Raw genomic sequence first — 15,377 nt, 5'->3', positions numbered from 1 at the left:
GGCCATGCTCACAACAAATATCAACAATTAAGGTATAGGAACAGATTAGAGAAAGCACCTATTTTCAGAACCTTATTTTGTTATTATTGTTTTCCTTTTCCTTATGCTTTCCACTTTTGCAAGGCTGCCGAAGATGGGAGATAATGCCTTTCTTTCTTATTTGTTTGTGAAATAAATATGTGGCATACTGAACAAAACAAATCCCCTTGGTTTATCTGCGTCTATGTAACTCTATACATAATCTGGATAGGCACACACAGGGAATGGACCAAACCAATTACAGTGGTACCTCGGTTTAAGTACACAATTGGTTCCGGAAGTCTGCACTTAACCTGAAGCGTACTTAACCTGAAGCGTACTTGCCCATTGAAAGTAATGGAAAGTGGATTAATCCGTTCCAGACAGGTCCGCGGAGTACTTAAACTGAAAGTACTCAAACCGAAGCGTACTTAAACCGAGGTATGACTGTATTCCTAATGCACCATTTCAGAACCATGAGCAGGTCATACATAACTCCAAATGTCAGATCCACATCAGCATTCCACACGGTGGCATTTGAGAGTTTTCAAAAAATAAATAAAAAGCTGTTCTTTTTTGTTGTGTTTTAGTTGCCCTGCAGTTCTTTGAACCATGTTGCCAGATGGTGTCACAACGTGTAAGTGGGTGTGTAGATGAATTTTCAAACACTTATTTATCCAGGAACTTTCAGAGAAAAACCCCAGTGCTAGTTGAAGCCTGAGGGTATAACTAACCTCCATTATGAAGGCAAGGTGTGTACAGTACTATGACCGTGATGCCTTACTAGAGCAAAATATATGAGGTAAGCAATTAGCATTTATAAATAACCTTCCCCAACAGCTGAGCATCCTTCCCAAACATTATCTGCATAATCCTAACACAAGTACCATGTATGGCAGAACAGCATTACAGTGGTACCTCGGTTTATGAACACAATTGGTTCCGGAAGTCTGTTCATAAACTGAAGCGTTCATAAACTGAAGTGAACTTTCCCATTGAAAGTAATGGAAAGTGAATTAATCCGTTCCAGACGGTCCGTGGAGTAACCATTCATAAACTGAAGCGAACTTTCCCATTGAAAGTAATGGAAAGTGGATTAATCCGTTCCAGACGGGTCCGCGGAGTACTTAAACTGAAGCGTTCATAAACTGAAACATGGGTGTAATTGGTTCCGGAAGTCTGTTCATAAACTGAAGCGTTCATAAACTGAAGCGAACTTTCCCATTAAAAGTAATGGAAAGTGAATTAATCCGTTCCAGATGGGTCCGCGGCGTTCATAAACTGAAAATTCATAAACCGAGGTGTTCATAAACCGAGGTTCCACTGTATTAAGAATACAAGAAGAGCCCTAGTACATCAGACAAAAAGGTCTTGCCAACTAGCCTTGTTCTCTTCAGTGCCCACCAGATGCCTCTGGGAATCACACAAGCAACGCTCCAAGGCGATAGGCCTTTGCCTGCTACTGTTCTCCAACTGCTGGCATTCAGCGGCATACTGCCTCTAAACTTGGCAGTCCTATATAGCTATTGTGGTCAACAGCCATGGACAGGCATGTTCTTTTGGATTTGGCTCATCCCTTTAGGCTAGTGGCGATCACTGCAAACTCCACAAGCTAATTCTGTATGAAGGAATTCTTTCTTTATCCTTCCATTATATGTTTTCTTTCGAGGTAGAAGAAGGAAAGAAAGAAAGAAAGAAAGAAAGAAAGAAAGAAAGAAAGAAAGAAAGAAAGAAAGAAGAGGTTGCTCGAGGCCCCACCTTGTGACTCAAAGCCATCTAGCGAGATTTGCCACTTACTGTTGCAAATCTGAGGTGAGATCTGAATTGAGGATTTCCCAGCTCATGACTCACATTTCTGAGGTACCACACAACACCAATCTTCTCACTATTTCCTCTTACAAATGTGTAACATTTAGAGGGGGAGAGAATTCAAAAGCAACTCTTTCCCCTTAACTGCAGTTTGAAATCTGAAGGGTTCTTCTTATCGTTGCCGTGGTTGTACCCCAGGAAGATCAATCTCTATATTTTAGAGGTTTTTGCTTTCTCGGCATATGGGATTCTTTTGGTGGTTTGGGATTTATTTTTATTTTTTTTCTGGGTTCGTTTGTTTCTAAACCCCTTTCCTGTGTTTTCTTTTCCATACATAGATGAGGCTCTAAGCACTTGTAAGTGGGAATTGCTAATAGACTGGGTTTCTTTGTTGGTGTTATATCCATGGATTCTCAAAGAATGTATTCTCTCCCTTGAACTGAAGCAGCTCAGTCTGGCAGAAGCTGAGAATTCCTGCTGCAAACAGCTGTCAGTATCTACAGGGCCTTTATTCAAACTGACTGCGTATCTTTCCCCCCACATACAAAAGGACGCTTCATCACCTCTCCCATCACAACAAGCATGCTGTCTTCACTAAAAGGTACAACACAGAGGGAGCTCTTTGACCTGACTGGAGGGTGAGTTTGTTGATGAATTATCTTTCAACTTTTCAAGGATTAGGCAGTGCACGCCATAGCAACACTCACAATAGCCTTGTTCAGGTGAAATCAAATGAAGTTGATAAAGCACGATGAATAGCCCATATGGTGATGGCAATGAATGAAGAGGATATTCAAAAGGTTAGAAGATAAATAGTACCAAGGTTCTTTTAATTATGAAAAGGAAGAGATTTTAGCTGGTTGCATGTAGGGAGGGGGGGGTATTCTCAAATAGGTACATGCCTGAACCCTAAGATCCTCTTCAGAGGTCACTTCTTTGGTCACAGCCATTGTATTTTCCACCCCAGGGTTCTGGAATAGGCACATGGGCATCTTAGCCAATCAGATTATGTTAAATAAAGTGAGTTTAGCACTTGGATGAAAGTGAGTAGCTTGGTTTTCCCAGGAAATGGAAAGCAGTTTGCTTTAGTTAAGACAGGATATGCTTCTGAATGGCTCCATTGCCCACAAGGGATAATCTACACCCAAATTATAGGCTTTTATTGCATTAGGTATGGCATTGAGTTCTGGGGGCATCATTAAGCAAATGTGATCACAATATTGGTCACTGTGAGGAAATTATTATCTACAGTAGGGATGGGGAAGGGATTTGTTTGGTGGGGAAGGGATTTGTTCGGCCTACGTTTCACAGTAGACCCACCTGAGTTGATACTTCTGAACTTGCTTTCACAACAGAAGACAACTCCCAGTCAGGTGACAAGCCCTTCCAGTTTTTGCCATCAAGGTGTGGTGTGGCAAGTGGGAAGTGCGTAGACAACAAGGATAGATACAAAATGCACATTTCACAGATAAATGCATTGAAAGCATTGAAAAGTGTGTGTTTTACATTATTTTACTTTAATAGTGTGTACAAAATGTGTACAATTTTGTGTACTTTCGTGAGATCTTTCAGAAAATTCTGCACAAAATTGGACAGGAGGGATCTGTGATTGAACGTCAGTGAGATTGAAACAGGATGGATTTTTTTTTGCCAAGTCTTTCCCTTCTCTATAGAAGCTATACTGGGTAGGACCATTGGTGGGAATCTCTGGAGCTTACCCAGTTTTAAAACAAGAAAGCAGCTGAACTGCCCAGTCCAACTTGTACTATCTGGTATGATATATTTGTATCATAGTTGTGGCAGTTACCTCAACCTGCACAGAACCAACAGACGTTTCACGGTCTGTTGGTACCTGCACCAACCATGTTTTAATTCCGCTGCCACCAACCAGTATATGTCTAGCAATCTCTCCACTCACTCCAGTCAGGGATAACGTTGGAACAAACTATGTTTATTTAGATTTAGTACATACACATGTGGTTTCCAAAAGATTAGTTCTTATTTTCTTTCATAAAAGAAACTCTCTCTCCCTTCTGGTTACCTCGCTACCTCTGCCTCACCCTCCGACTCTCTCAACCACACCTCCTCAAACCTCCCACAACCAGCCCCAACAACAACTCCTCTTCCCCTCCCAGGGGTGGGTTTATATAGTCCTCCTAACCCCGCCCCCTAGGGTTCTAACTGGCTAATCCCTTTAACTCCTTCTATGCTGTCCCTAAATTTGGGTGATCGTCACAATAGTATCCTCTCAACCAGTGATAACAGCCAATGATGGGGAAAGGGGTGAAGATACTGCTTCATGTCATGACATCAAGATATGGGAAAACTTTAGTCATTGGGTGGTGAGCTGCATTGATAGTCACTATTTCATTCTGAAGGAAATCAGCCCTGAGTGCTCACTGGAAGGACAGATCGTGAAGCTGAGGCTCCAATACTTTGGCCACCTCATGAGAAGAGAAGACTCCCTGGAAAAGACCCTGATGTTGGGAAAGATTGAGGGCACTAGGAGAAGGGGACAACAGAGGACAAGATGGTTGGACAGTGTTCTCGAAGCTACCAGCATGAGTTTGACCAAACTGTGGGAGGCGGTGGAAGACAGGAGTGCCTGGCGTGCTATGGTCCATGGGGTTACGAAGAGTCGGACACGACTAAACGACTAAACAACAACAACAACAATTTCAGGCACCTTAGAGTTCCCTATGAACACTTTGACTGGTGCTACTTTTTCCTCAGTTAACTGCACATTACCTAAAGATGTTAAGATTATTACAAATTTAATTATTTAAATTTATTTTTTCCTCATAAAAGCAATAAAAGTTGCACCAGGTATTTCAAATACTTGATCACCTGTGCGTCTCAGCTTCATAAAAAGAGATAATAAAAGCAAAATAGAATTTTCCTTTGAATCTGTTATGTACCTAAATGAAAACATTAAATTATTTCTGAACTGCCAGAAGAGTATCTTCTCAAGTTAATAAGCCTTTCATAAGCAGAGGTGAAATTATTTGATATTTAAAAATAGGAGAAACCTATAAAAACCCAGTAGTTGGAAGACAAAAATGTACTTCTTCTTACATAAAGAAATTCATTGGAGAGGTCATGAAATAATAATGGTGTATAGGTTTTGGAAGGATCTCAAAATCGGAAAAATGGAAATACACCAGGCACCAATGAAGGACATCTTTGCATACACAGAAGATGTTAGAATAGAGAAGTTCAAGGATGGGGTCAAGGCATTTCAGGGATGGCTCACTTAACTTTTAAAAATATACATACAATTGTTCTGACAGGTGAATCAATTCAACCCCAAAATATGAGAGAATTGAGCCTCAACAAAACAGCTGTTCTATGACCAACCTATACACTCTGCGAATAAAAGGGATTTCATGTTGAAATTAGATAGTTTTCTTTTAAATGACCTATGAGGAAAGGGTTCTGTTGGAACTGCAACTAATTCCTTTTTGGAGTGGGTGAACTGGAATTGGAACTAATTTGTTTTTAGAATGAACTTTCTAAGCACTGGCTATACTCCCTTCCCTTCAGCTCATCTACACGGATAAGCTAAGTGTCTTGTGTGTGAGACAGAGAATGCCAGTTTATGTAGTTAGCCACACCTACCACTGTGAATTTAGTCGTCAGGCCAAAACAAGGTTTAGCCAAACCTGCCATAAAGAGTTTGTTTTGTTCAATTTCTGGAGCTGTTCAGGAAGATGAAAATGGAAAAGGGAATGTTCGCTTCTCACACTCAGTGCCTGTCTTCGTGTTACAATGGGCACCGTATGACTCTGTTGTCCTCTCCTTAGTCTCAAAATGTTTCTTTCTTTCTTATGCAGTATATATATATAAAACACTTCCATTTTACCAATAGTGCAAACGGGAACGATGAATCCAAATAACAAATATTCAGATTTTCAAATAATGATCTTAGAGTTTATCTTCATCATACGCCTTGCCTCTGGTTATATGTTTACATCAGATTATCTCATTTAAGTAGCACTAGGTTATTAGAGGAGGAAGGCAGAAGAAAAATGGGGTCCATTCTGTTTCCTTACAATGTCATTATCCATGGATGCATTACTTATTCCTTTTGGCATAAGCAAAAAAGACTTGTTGAGACATAAAAAAATAAGTGCTCTTTGAGAAAATGAGAAGAATAGAGAACATTAGTTTTAATGGTATGAGGTGTACATTTCTCGGGGGTGGGGGAGATCTAGTCATATTAATTGAATTAAAATATTCTTGAAAGATTTATTTCACCTTATTTTTGCTTCATTGTGCCAGTTCTGTGCTAATGCAGTTCTTTTCAAGGAATTAAAAGCATTTTCTTTTTCTTTTCTTTTCTAATGGCATGTTTCATGGCCACACAATACAGATTTTAGATCAGACTGGGATGGCGAACTTCTGTATCATGACAGCAATCTCAGCATCTAATATCCTTAATGGTTCAATCCTATAATACTAACATGCCAAGTATTAGCTGCGGCTGGCAAAATTCTTGCAAGGATCTTAGCAAACCGTCTGGTAACAATATCCGAGGTGACCCTTCCTGAATCCCAAAACAGTTTTCGGCCTTCTAGGGGGACAGTGGACATGATTTTCACCATTCGACAGCTTCAAGAAAAAAGCAGAGAGCAAAACCAACCCCTGTATATGGCGCTTATTGACCTGACTAAGGCTTTCGACACTGTAAATCGTAATGCCCTGTGGATTGTCCTTATGAAAGTTGGCTGCCCAGATGAATTTGTAAACATCATTCGGCTGCTCCATGATAATATGACAGCAACAATCGCAGATAACAATGGCTCTCAAAGTGAACCATTAACAATGGGACCAGGTGTTAAACAGGGTTGTGTTATTGCCCCAACTCTATTCATTATTTTCATTGCCATGATTTTGTCAAAGGGAAACTCCCCACCGGAGTAGAAATCATATGTCAAACAGATGGAAAGCTCTTCAATCTGAACAGGCTGAAAGCAAAAAGTAAGGTTACCATAACATCCGTCTTAGAGCTTCAGTATGCTGATGACAACGTAGTGTGCGCACGCTCAGAGGATGACCTCCAAACCATCCTAAATATCTTTGCAGAAGCTTACAAAAAGCTTGGCCTATCACTCAACATCCAAAAAACCAAAGTGCTGCACCAACAAGTACAAAATAACCCCTCTGCAGCGCTACAAATCCAACTCAGTGGTGTAACATTGGAAAATGTTGATCACTTCTCCTACCTAGGCAGTTACCATTCCACAAGGGCCAACATTAATGCCAAAATCCAGCATTGCCTGAGCTCTGTGAGCACAGCTTTCTCCCGATTGCGGGACATTCGCAGGGAAACCAAAGTGCTTGTTTACAAAGCTATTGTGCTACCAACCTTACTATATGCTTGTGAAACATGGACCACTTATAAATGCCATCTCCAACTCCTCGAAAGATTCCATCAACGGTGTCTCCGAAAATTTTTACACATCACTTGGGAAGACAGGTGAACTAATATCAGTGTACTGGAAGAAGCAAAGATCACCAGTGTTGAAGCAATGATTCTTCAACATCAACTTCATTGGACTGGTCATGTTGTGTGGATGCCTGATGATTGTCTTCCAAAGCAACTACTCTATTCCAAACTTAAAAATGGAAAGTGTAATGCTGGTGGTCAACAAAAGAGTTTTAAAGATTGTCTCAAGGCAAATCTTTTAAAATGTGGTATAAACACTGACAACTGGGAAACACTGGCCTGCAAGTGCTCCAGTTGGAGAACAGCCTTTACCAAAGGTGTCATGGGCTTTAAAGAAACTCGATCTCAGGACGCAAGGGAGAAACGTGCTAAGAGGAAGGCACGCTTGGCAAATCCACACTGTGATCAACTCCTGCCTGGAAACCAATGTCCCCACTGTGGAAGGACGCGTGGATCCAGAATTGGCCTCCACAGTCACTTACGGACCCATTGTTAAAATCGTGTTTATGGAAGACAACCTTACTCGGCTATGAGTGATCGCCAAAGAAGAAGACTTACATGATAGTAAGTTGCATTAAAGTTATTTGGGGCTTCCAGGGTCCTTATGTGATGGAACAAGTTGAAGTTGATATCCCTAAGCTGCTTCATGGTACATTAGCAACCCAGACATTTTTTTAAAAAAAAAATGCTGTGAAAAAGGATCTGCTAAAATAAAAAATAAGATTGCAATAATGACTATCACAAATGTGGTGTGGTGTGGCTGTGTAGTGAGGCAATGGTTTTATCAGTGTTTTCCAACCACAGTGCTTTGCATGAAGGAGTAACTTTGCAAAATCAAAGCTTAGGGAGGACACCAGGATGGAGAGGGGAAACACCAATCAAGCTTCCAATGAGAGGGAATTAGTGTGCCCACAGAGTGAATCCCTTTAATTATTCCTATTCCAAAATGAACTGTACAGGTGCCTAGAATGAAAGCCTATGGTCCAGGGCCGGATTTAGGTTTGATGAGGCCCTAAGCTACTGAAGGTAATATGTCCAGCTGTCCTTTGTCAACAACATATTGCCGCTGTTTTGTTGTTGTTGAATATATGCTATATGGTAATTTATGGACCTAATAGCTCAATACACAACACAAAACACTACTCCCACTCTCCCAGGCACTCTTCCTCCCTGAGATTTCTCCCATAACTGGAGATTAAATGATTCCTCTTTCACCCTCCACCCCCCTGAAAAAAGTGTAAAGAAAATAACTGGGGCTCCCCCTTTGTTGCGGCAGGGTAGAATGGCTGTTGATTATGACAATTCTGGGGAAGAAAGTGTGGGCCAAGACAATTTGGTGCCTGACCCTGCTGCCTCACTCTGCCTAATAGTAGGACTAGTCCTAAGAAAAACTAAAGGACAGTTGGTCCTAGTCAGACTGAAAAAGGTGCCTTTGCAAGAGCATCTCTCCCATTGAGGTAGCCATATATAAAGGCAGTTCCTAGGGGAGCACAACCAGTTCAGTCGCACTGGGTGCCAAGCCTGCCAAGCCTCAGGGGCACCACAGTAGGCACTGCAGCTATGATGTCCAACAGAACATGAGAGGCGAGGGATGGCAGATTCTGGTATCGCACTAGGGGCTGCTGAAATTTGAGGTGCCAAGGTCTGCCACTGCCAGGTAGAATGGTTGCTGATGGAGGAGGCCAAGCAAGGACCGTTGCTGTCTCATCTCTGAGGGATCCAAGTGGAATGGGTGTTTGAGGATAGAGCTCTATTAAACCAAATTGATGCTGTAATTAGAATTATATTGTTTGCTTACTTAGGTTAATTACTTGGTTTGTTGGTGCTTAGTTAGAAGAGATTTTCAGTTTTGCCTAAACTCTACTATGAACATTATAGCTTTGCTTTGTTTTAAGTTTAAGCCTGTATTTTGCATTATTTTCTGATCCATTATTCAAATAAAAGGCAGCTGCTGAGTCATGAATCATATGATTAATTTAAGGCTCACTTGTAGTTGCTATAATTACCATAACCACATCATGAGAATATGACTAAGATGAGACCAGGGTTTTGTTTTTTGTTTTTTGAAGTATAACAAGTTCAGTACATTAGTTAGAGACAGATGTCAGACAAATGTCTACACTTGGGAACTGGATAATGACCCTATAAAAGTCAAAGCAGCATTAATGGGAGAAAAGACCATTTCTTCTGAACTGTCCACGCAGAAAGCAGCACATACTTTATTTATATTTGAATATTTATAAGCTTCCTTTCGGGATCATGTCCTTTCCACCATGTAAGTGGTGTCAGGAACTTATGGCCCTCAAAGCTTCTTGAACTCCAGCAGCCCCACTCAACGTGGCCAATGATCAAGGAGTTATGATGCAGCAATATTTGACATCTTGATAACAGCAGTTTCTGGGAATTAAAGGGAGGCAGAGTGCTGTTGTGCTCATGTTCAGCTTGCAGGCTCCCCAAAGGCTGGCCATTGTGAGAACAGGATGCTCGACTAGATGGGCCATTGGCCTGATACACCAGACTCATATTATATTCTTGGAAGAGGATTTGAAAACGTACAGCCCAAATATTTAATGCCCTTTCCTTGTCACCAAGGAACCTGAAATTATAGACAGGGTGAGCCCTGCTGCGAAGCAGATTCAGTCAGCTACCTCACATGGCAGATGCTTGTGGGGAGCAGTGAGATAGAATAATAGAATCATAGAGCTGGAAGGGACCCAAGGGTCATCTAGTCCAACACCTTGCAATGCAGGAATCTCAGCTAAAGCATCCATGCCAGATGGCCATCCAACCTCTTCTTAAAATCCTCCAAGGAAGGAGAGTACACAACCTCCCGAGGCCAAACAGCTCTTACTGTTAGAAAGTTTTCTGAAATTTTAGTCGGAATCTCCTTTTTTGCAACTTGAAGCCATTGGTCTGAGTCCTACCCTCCAGAGCAGAAAACAAGCATGCTCCCTCCTCCATGTGACAACCTTAAGATATTTGAAGATTTGGGTGATAGATCTGTGTGATTCTCATGCCCTGCCTTACACACCCTTAAGTCAGCCTACTGTTCTTGGGCAGGGTTAAGGCCACTACTTCATCACAATTAAATCAGTGTAAAAACAATTTCCAGAACCATAACGTCAAAATATGAATAAAACAACAGCATTACCATATATTTCTCACTGATAGTTTCCATGGAACATAGACACTATCCTTCATTACTAGTTGAGAAAGATCACAGGATTAAAGAGCTAAAGCCCAGGAGCCAGACAGTTATCTGATCAATTTCCTTATACCAAAACAGGATCAAATAATATAAAAATTGCTGTACCAAGTCAGACTAATGGTCACTCAAGCTCAAATATTGTGTTGCTTGAAGGATGACATTAATCCTTGGCACATGAAGACTTCCAATTTGATCTCTTTCTTTCTTTCTTTCCAGGGACCTGCCAGATGCTTATGGGAAGTTATGCTTTTGAGAAAGTCCCCCATGATATTCTTGTGGAGAAGCTGGTAAAATGCGGGCTGGACATGGTTACTGTTAGGTGGATTTGTAGCTGGTTGACTGACTAAACCCAAAGAGCAACTCACTAATGGTTCCTCATCATCCTGTGGAAAAGGGACATGTGGGGTGCCCCAGAGTTATGTCCTGGGCCCATTATTGTTCAACGTATTTTGTAAAGGACTTGCATGGAGAAAATTACGGGATGCTCAGCAACTCCTAACTCTAAAATTCGATGATTCTACGTCAAAGGCAATGTGTCCCAGCATCTGCATTCATAGTTACAGTGCCCTAAACATTGAACTTTATCTACTTGGGGTGATAACTTTTATAGATATATGAAAATGTTCAATTTCCCACTGTCTACTGAATTCCTTTTAAAATATCCTTTCTAACACTTACAGATATGAACACCTGCAGCTGTTGGCGGCATACACAAAGATCATCCTCACTCAACTCAGTCCTTAGCAATTGGTGGCTTTCACATTCCCAGCTCAGCCCACAACAGCATCAGTGAAAGCTCACAGAAAGATGTAGCTGCGTCAGAGTTAAATGGCCTTTGGAATAAGTAACTGTAGCTGACATCTTAATGACAAGGTGCTTAGACCAATGGTTTGTGCAGATTAGTCCTCTTAAGATGCATGCATTTCTGTTAAGAAATAAAACACAGTGATATATTTATCAATCGACTTCTACAGAGTAATAATTGAATACTTCACCTGCAAAGCAGCTCAGAAGTAGTAGCAGAAATACGAGTTTCCATAGCAACATCATCTCCACGTTCCAAGGTCAGAAATTCCTCCCATCCAATCATCAGAGAAACTATGTAGATCTTCCTGTCACTACTTTATAGCCTGTAAAATAGTAAGATAGGTTGGGGTCATACATGCCAAACAAATATGTAGGCTTGTTTTATTTAAATCCACCTTAAGGCCCTAATATTGTTATTTGTCCTCCTTTTTGTATGTGCTGTAGGATGATGAGTTCTTTCCTTGGAGGAAAAGATCTCATGATTGTTTGTCCCAACTTCCATCTGTTTATAGTTAAATTGCTTTTCACATGGCTTATAAAACCTCTGATTGTTTGCGTGTCGAGGTCACCGGATTCCCCCCCCCCAAAAAAATTCTCACACAAACGTTAATTAAGTTTTAAGGTTTTTGGCATTATTTTGGCAACAACTTTATTAAATTACAATCAAATGTGAGTGGTTGCTTAGGCATTGGTTAACCCACCTGTCCCCTGCCCTGGGACACATTCTGCACTTCCTGTAGGCATTTTGTGGAAGTCAGTAGGTAAACATTCCCTGATGGAGGACGGAGCTGGGTACCTCAGGCCCATCTTTTGTCCTCCCTTGAATGTTCCCCGAGGCTCAATTTGCTCTGTGTTAGGCCCAATCCCCTAACGGGGTACTGACGAGAGCCCTTCAAGCCCCACAATTCCCTTAACGGAATACCTCTATAAGCAGCAGTAATTTAGCGTAACTTTCCAGCGTTTCCATACTCCTCTTACCAGCCAATCTCTTACCAGCCAATTTTAACCAATGCCTAACCGCCAACCATACAAGTTGTGACAATTTGCAAAAACCAAATGGCAACAGTCAATCAGCCAGATGGCAAAATTCCTACCGGGCCCCTGCCCCAAGGCACAGCAATGTCAATTCGCAAAACATCCTTAAAAAAAGAAGGCGGGCGGGTGAGAAATCCAAAGCGCTTGGCAAATGTGAAATCAATATAGTCACACAGTGGGTTTTTATAGGCTAGGGGCCGACCCTTACTCCAACCTGCAACAAGCTTTTCTACCCATCAACAGCACCAAAATGCCCTGTCATTCCGTGGCCATTTTGCCTAATCTGCCTAGCAACCCCAGGGTCATCCTGATTCCCCTCCCGCAACGTGTGCTCTCCATAATTGGAGAACCTGTTTTTTCAAGAGGAAAAGCTAAACGCCCACCAGTTCATTGGAATTTCATAAGCTACACTCCTACACCACCAGCACCTCAGCCTAGTGGGGCTTTATGGAATCATAAGGCCACTTCTGCATCTGCAGCCTTCCTGTGCACAGTGGATGGGTGGAAATGGGAAAACAGGTAGATCAGGCCCAGCTGGGGGCCTATGCTATCATGTGATGGCAGTGGGGCTGGCTCTGGATCCAATGAGTCCAGGACTAGTGAAGCTCCACCCCTTCCCTGCCCCAGAAATCTATACCCCAGAGCTTTTTGCAAACATTATTTGTAATATTAGTTCCAAGAACACACATAGCTAAGATAACTTCCTAAGCTACAAACCAGCACGAAAAAGGCCTCCAGAGATATAAGGAGAAAAACCAAATACATTGTCTGAAAATAAGAGCTAGTATCAAAATGAATCATTTATTAAACTAGGGAAAAATTGAGAAGGGGAAAGAGGTTCTGAAAACGAATGGTACGGTATTTTAACTTCAGTTAGGAACTCTGAAATGGAAAATGCAAAAATAATAATCGGCTGAAAACATTGGAAGTCACAATTCCATGAGAAGCTTCCCACCAATGCCAACAATGCAGTTCTTCAGAGCTACATAAATTGGGGGGAAAGCTGAAACTGAACTATGGTACTTACTCGGTACATTCCTCATGTGGATGGGGGAAATTGTTTCAATGCCATGTGTCAAAATTCAATTTAAATTCAATTCAATTTAAATTCAATTTAAATTCAATATGTTTCAAATATTTACAGATGAAGGAGTGTTAGAGTGAGCTTGGTTGATGAAATCAAAGTTGAAAAGGGGACCATTTAGGTGTTCCATCTAGGAGGTCCCATGTCAAGGGCTTTGCCCAAATATTAATTGTCATAACTAGAGGTGACTCCTCTCCCAGAAAGCCTGAAAAAGCCATGGAACTTCCACAGTCTAAGTTTCTGCTCCATGGACACCTTGGCTTGCCTTGTGTAGAAATGCTGGCCTCTTACATACGCCCAAGTTTTAAAAGCTGCAAAAAAAATTGTAACTTTCAAACTCTTCTAGTAATTAATTTCGACTTGGGCCAGGTATATTGCAATACATTGACTTTTGACAGTGCAATAATGAACAAAATTCTATATGCATCTTTAAAAGGTAAAGGGACCCCTGACCATTAGGTCCAGTCGCGGACGACTCTGGGGTTGCGGCACTCATCTTGCTTTATTGGCCGAGGGAGCCGGCGTACAACTTCCAGGTCATGTGGCCAGCATGACTAAGCCACTTCTGGCGAACCAGAGCAGCACACGGAAACACCGTTTACCTTCCCGCCGAAGCGATACCTATTTATCTACTTGCACTTTGGCATGCTTTCGAACTGCTAGGTTGGCAGGAGCAGGGACCAAGCAACGGGAGCTCACCCCGTCGCGGGGATTCGAACCGCCGACCTTCGGATCCGCAAGCCCTAGGCTGCATGGTTTAACCCACAGTGGCATCCATGTCCCATATGCATCTTTACTTTGAAGTAATTCCCATTACATTTCAAGAGGCAATCAAGTTTAGGATTGCAGGCTATGTGAACATCTTTAACTATGTAGATGTGTAGGCAATGAAGGTTTTGTGGTAGTGGAAAACACTTCCACTCCCATTCAGGGAGCCCAGTTTCTGTTTAACCCTACCTACTACAGCTTTCTATTTCTTCTGAAAGCTTTTCCTGAGGGTTGGGACAGTATGGAATAAAGAGTGAACTGCTGAACTAGGTGGGGGCTGAGGAACTGGCAGAATTGAATGTCCCTGTCTTGTGTTTGTTGAAGCGATGGTTGAATCCCCCTATCAGATAAAAGTGCTATCCTTAAGTAAGCAACATGTTTCCCAAGGGTTTATATAACAAGTTGCTCTAATTTCCTGTGACATTTCAGCCACTGTATGATTAAGTAAATCAAGAAAGGTGTCAACTTGGCCTTTACTCCCAAAGGGCAAACTAATAATTTAGTGTTGGGAGTAAATTTGTACAAGGCTGCAACGAGGAAGCTTTGCTCACACAGAACTATCAAATGATAAAACTATTTTGGATTGACACTTAGTACATATGGAAAAATCCTCATTAAGGAGGATGAATCCATCAATCTTCTCTTGATTCAAATTCATTTGGCCACAAAGCAAGATAAAGGCTGCAATACTATATCATACCTGGAAGTAGATCCTATTAAAGACAACGGGATTACTTCTGTGCATCTTTACATAGGATTGTGTTCTGAGACTGGCAAAAGAGCTATTGGGTGGTCAGATTTTGGGGGGTTGCTACGATGAAGAACCCAAAACCAAAACTGATTGTTTAGTTCAATGCAACACAAGAAGAAAACAAATGCAGTACTGTGCAAGAAAGTTAAGTGTAAAGCAGTATTCAGTTGAATGCATTCCATCAGTGCAAGGATTTCTGCTTGCACTTTCCCCTCTTCTACCCCCATGCATGTCCTGTGCCACCCCCAAAACTGTTGGGGAATCCTCTAGAAGAGATTTAGGGAGCTTGCAGTGGGGGAGAAGGGAAGATTGTTCCATCACATAAACATAAATGCTTGTGAATTTACAATTTACTTAAGAGTAAACAACTATAAACTTGGGCAGGATTATTTGAGTAAGGCTTGTAATGTACTAAAAACTAAGGTAAAAATGGATTATTTTAAGAAAA

At 41.5% G+C, this 15,377-nt stretch overlaps 1 protein-coding gene across 1 annotated transcript in view; it reads right to left on the bottom strand.

The window, feature by feature from the left end:
* CNTN6 (contactin 6) overlaps nucleotides 1-11,614 on the bottom strand; it is a 163,356-nt gene extending 151,742 nt beyond the window's left edge. Inside the window, exon 1 of the mRNA XM_035108102.2 lies at nucleotides 11,480-11,614. Coding sequence (XP_034963993.2) covers nucleotides 11,480-11,534 — 55 coding nt within the window. The 5' untranslated portion in view covers nucleotides 11,535-11,614. The remainder of the gene's footprint in view (nucleotides 1-11,479) is intronic.
* Nucleotides 11,615-15,377: the final 3,763 nt, after the last annotated feature.

The sequence above is a fragment of the Zootoca vivipara genome, chromosome 2 (genome assembly GCF_963506605.1).
Source record: "Zootoca vivipara chromosome 2, rZooViv1.1, whole genome shotgun sequence".
In the NCBI taxonomy this organism is placed as follows: Eukaryota; Metazoa; Chordata; class Lepidosauria; order Squamata; family Lacertidae; genus Zootoca; species Zootoca vivipara.
This window is presented reverse-complemented; position numbering and strand designations above follow the sequence as displayed.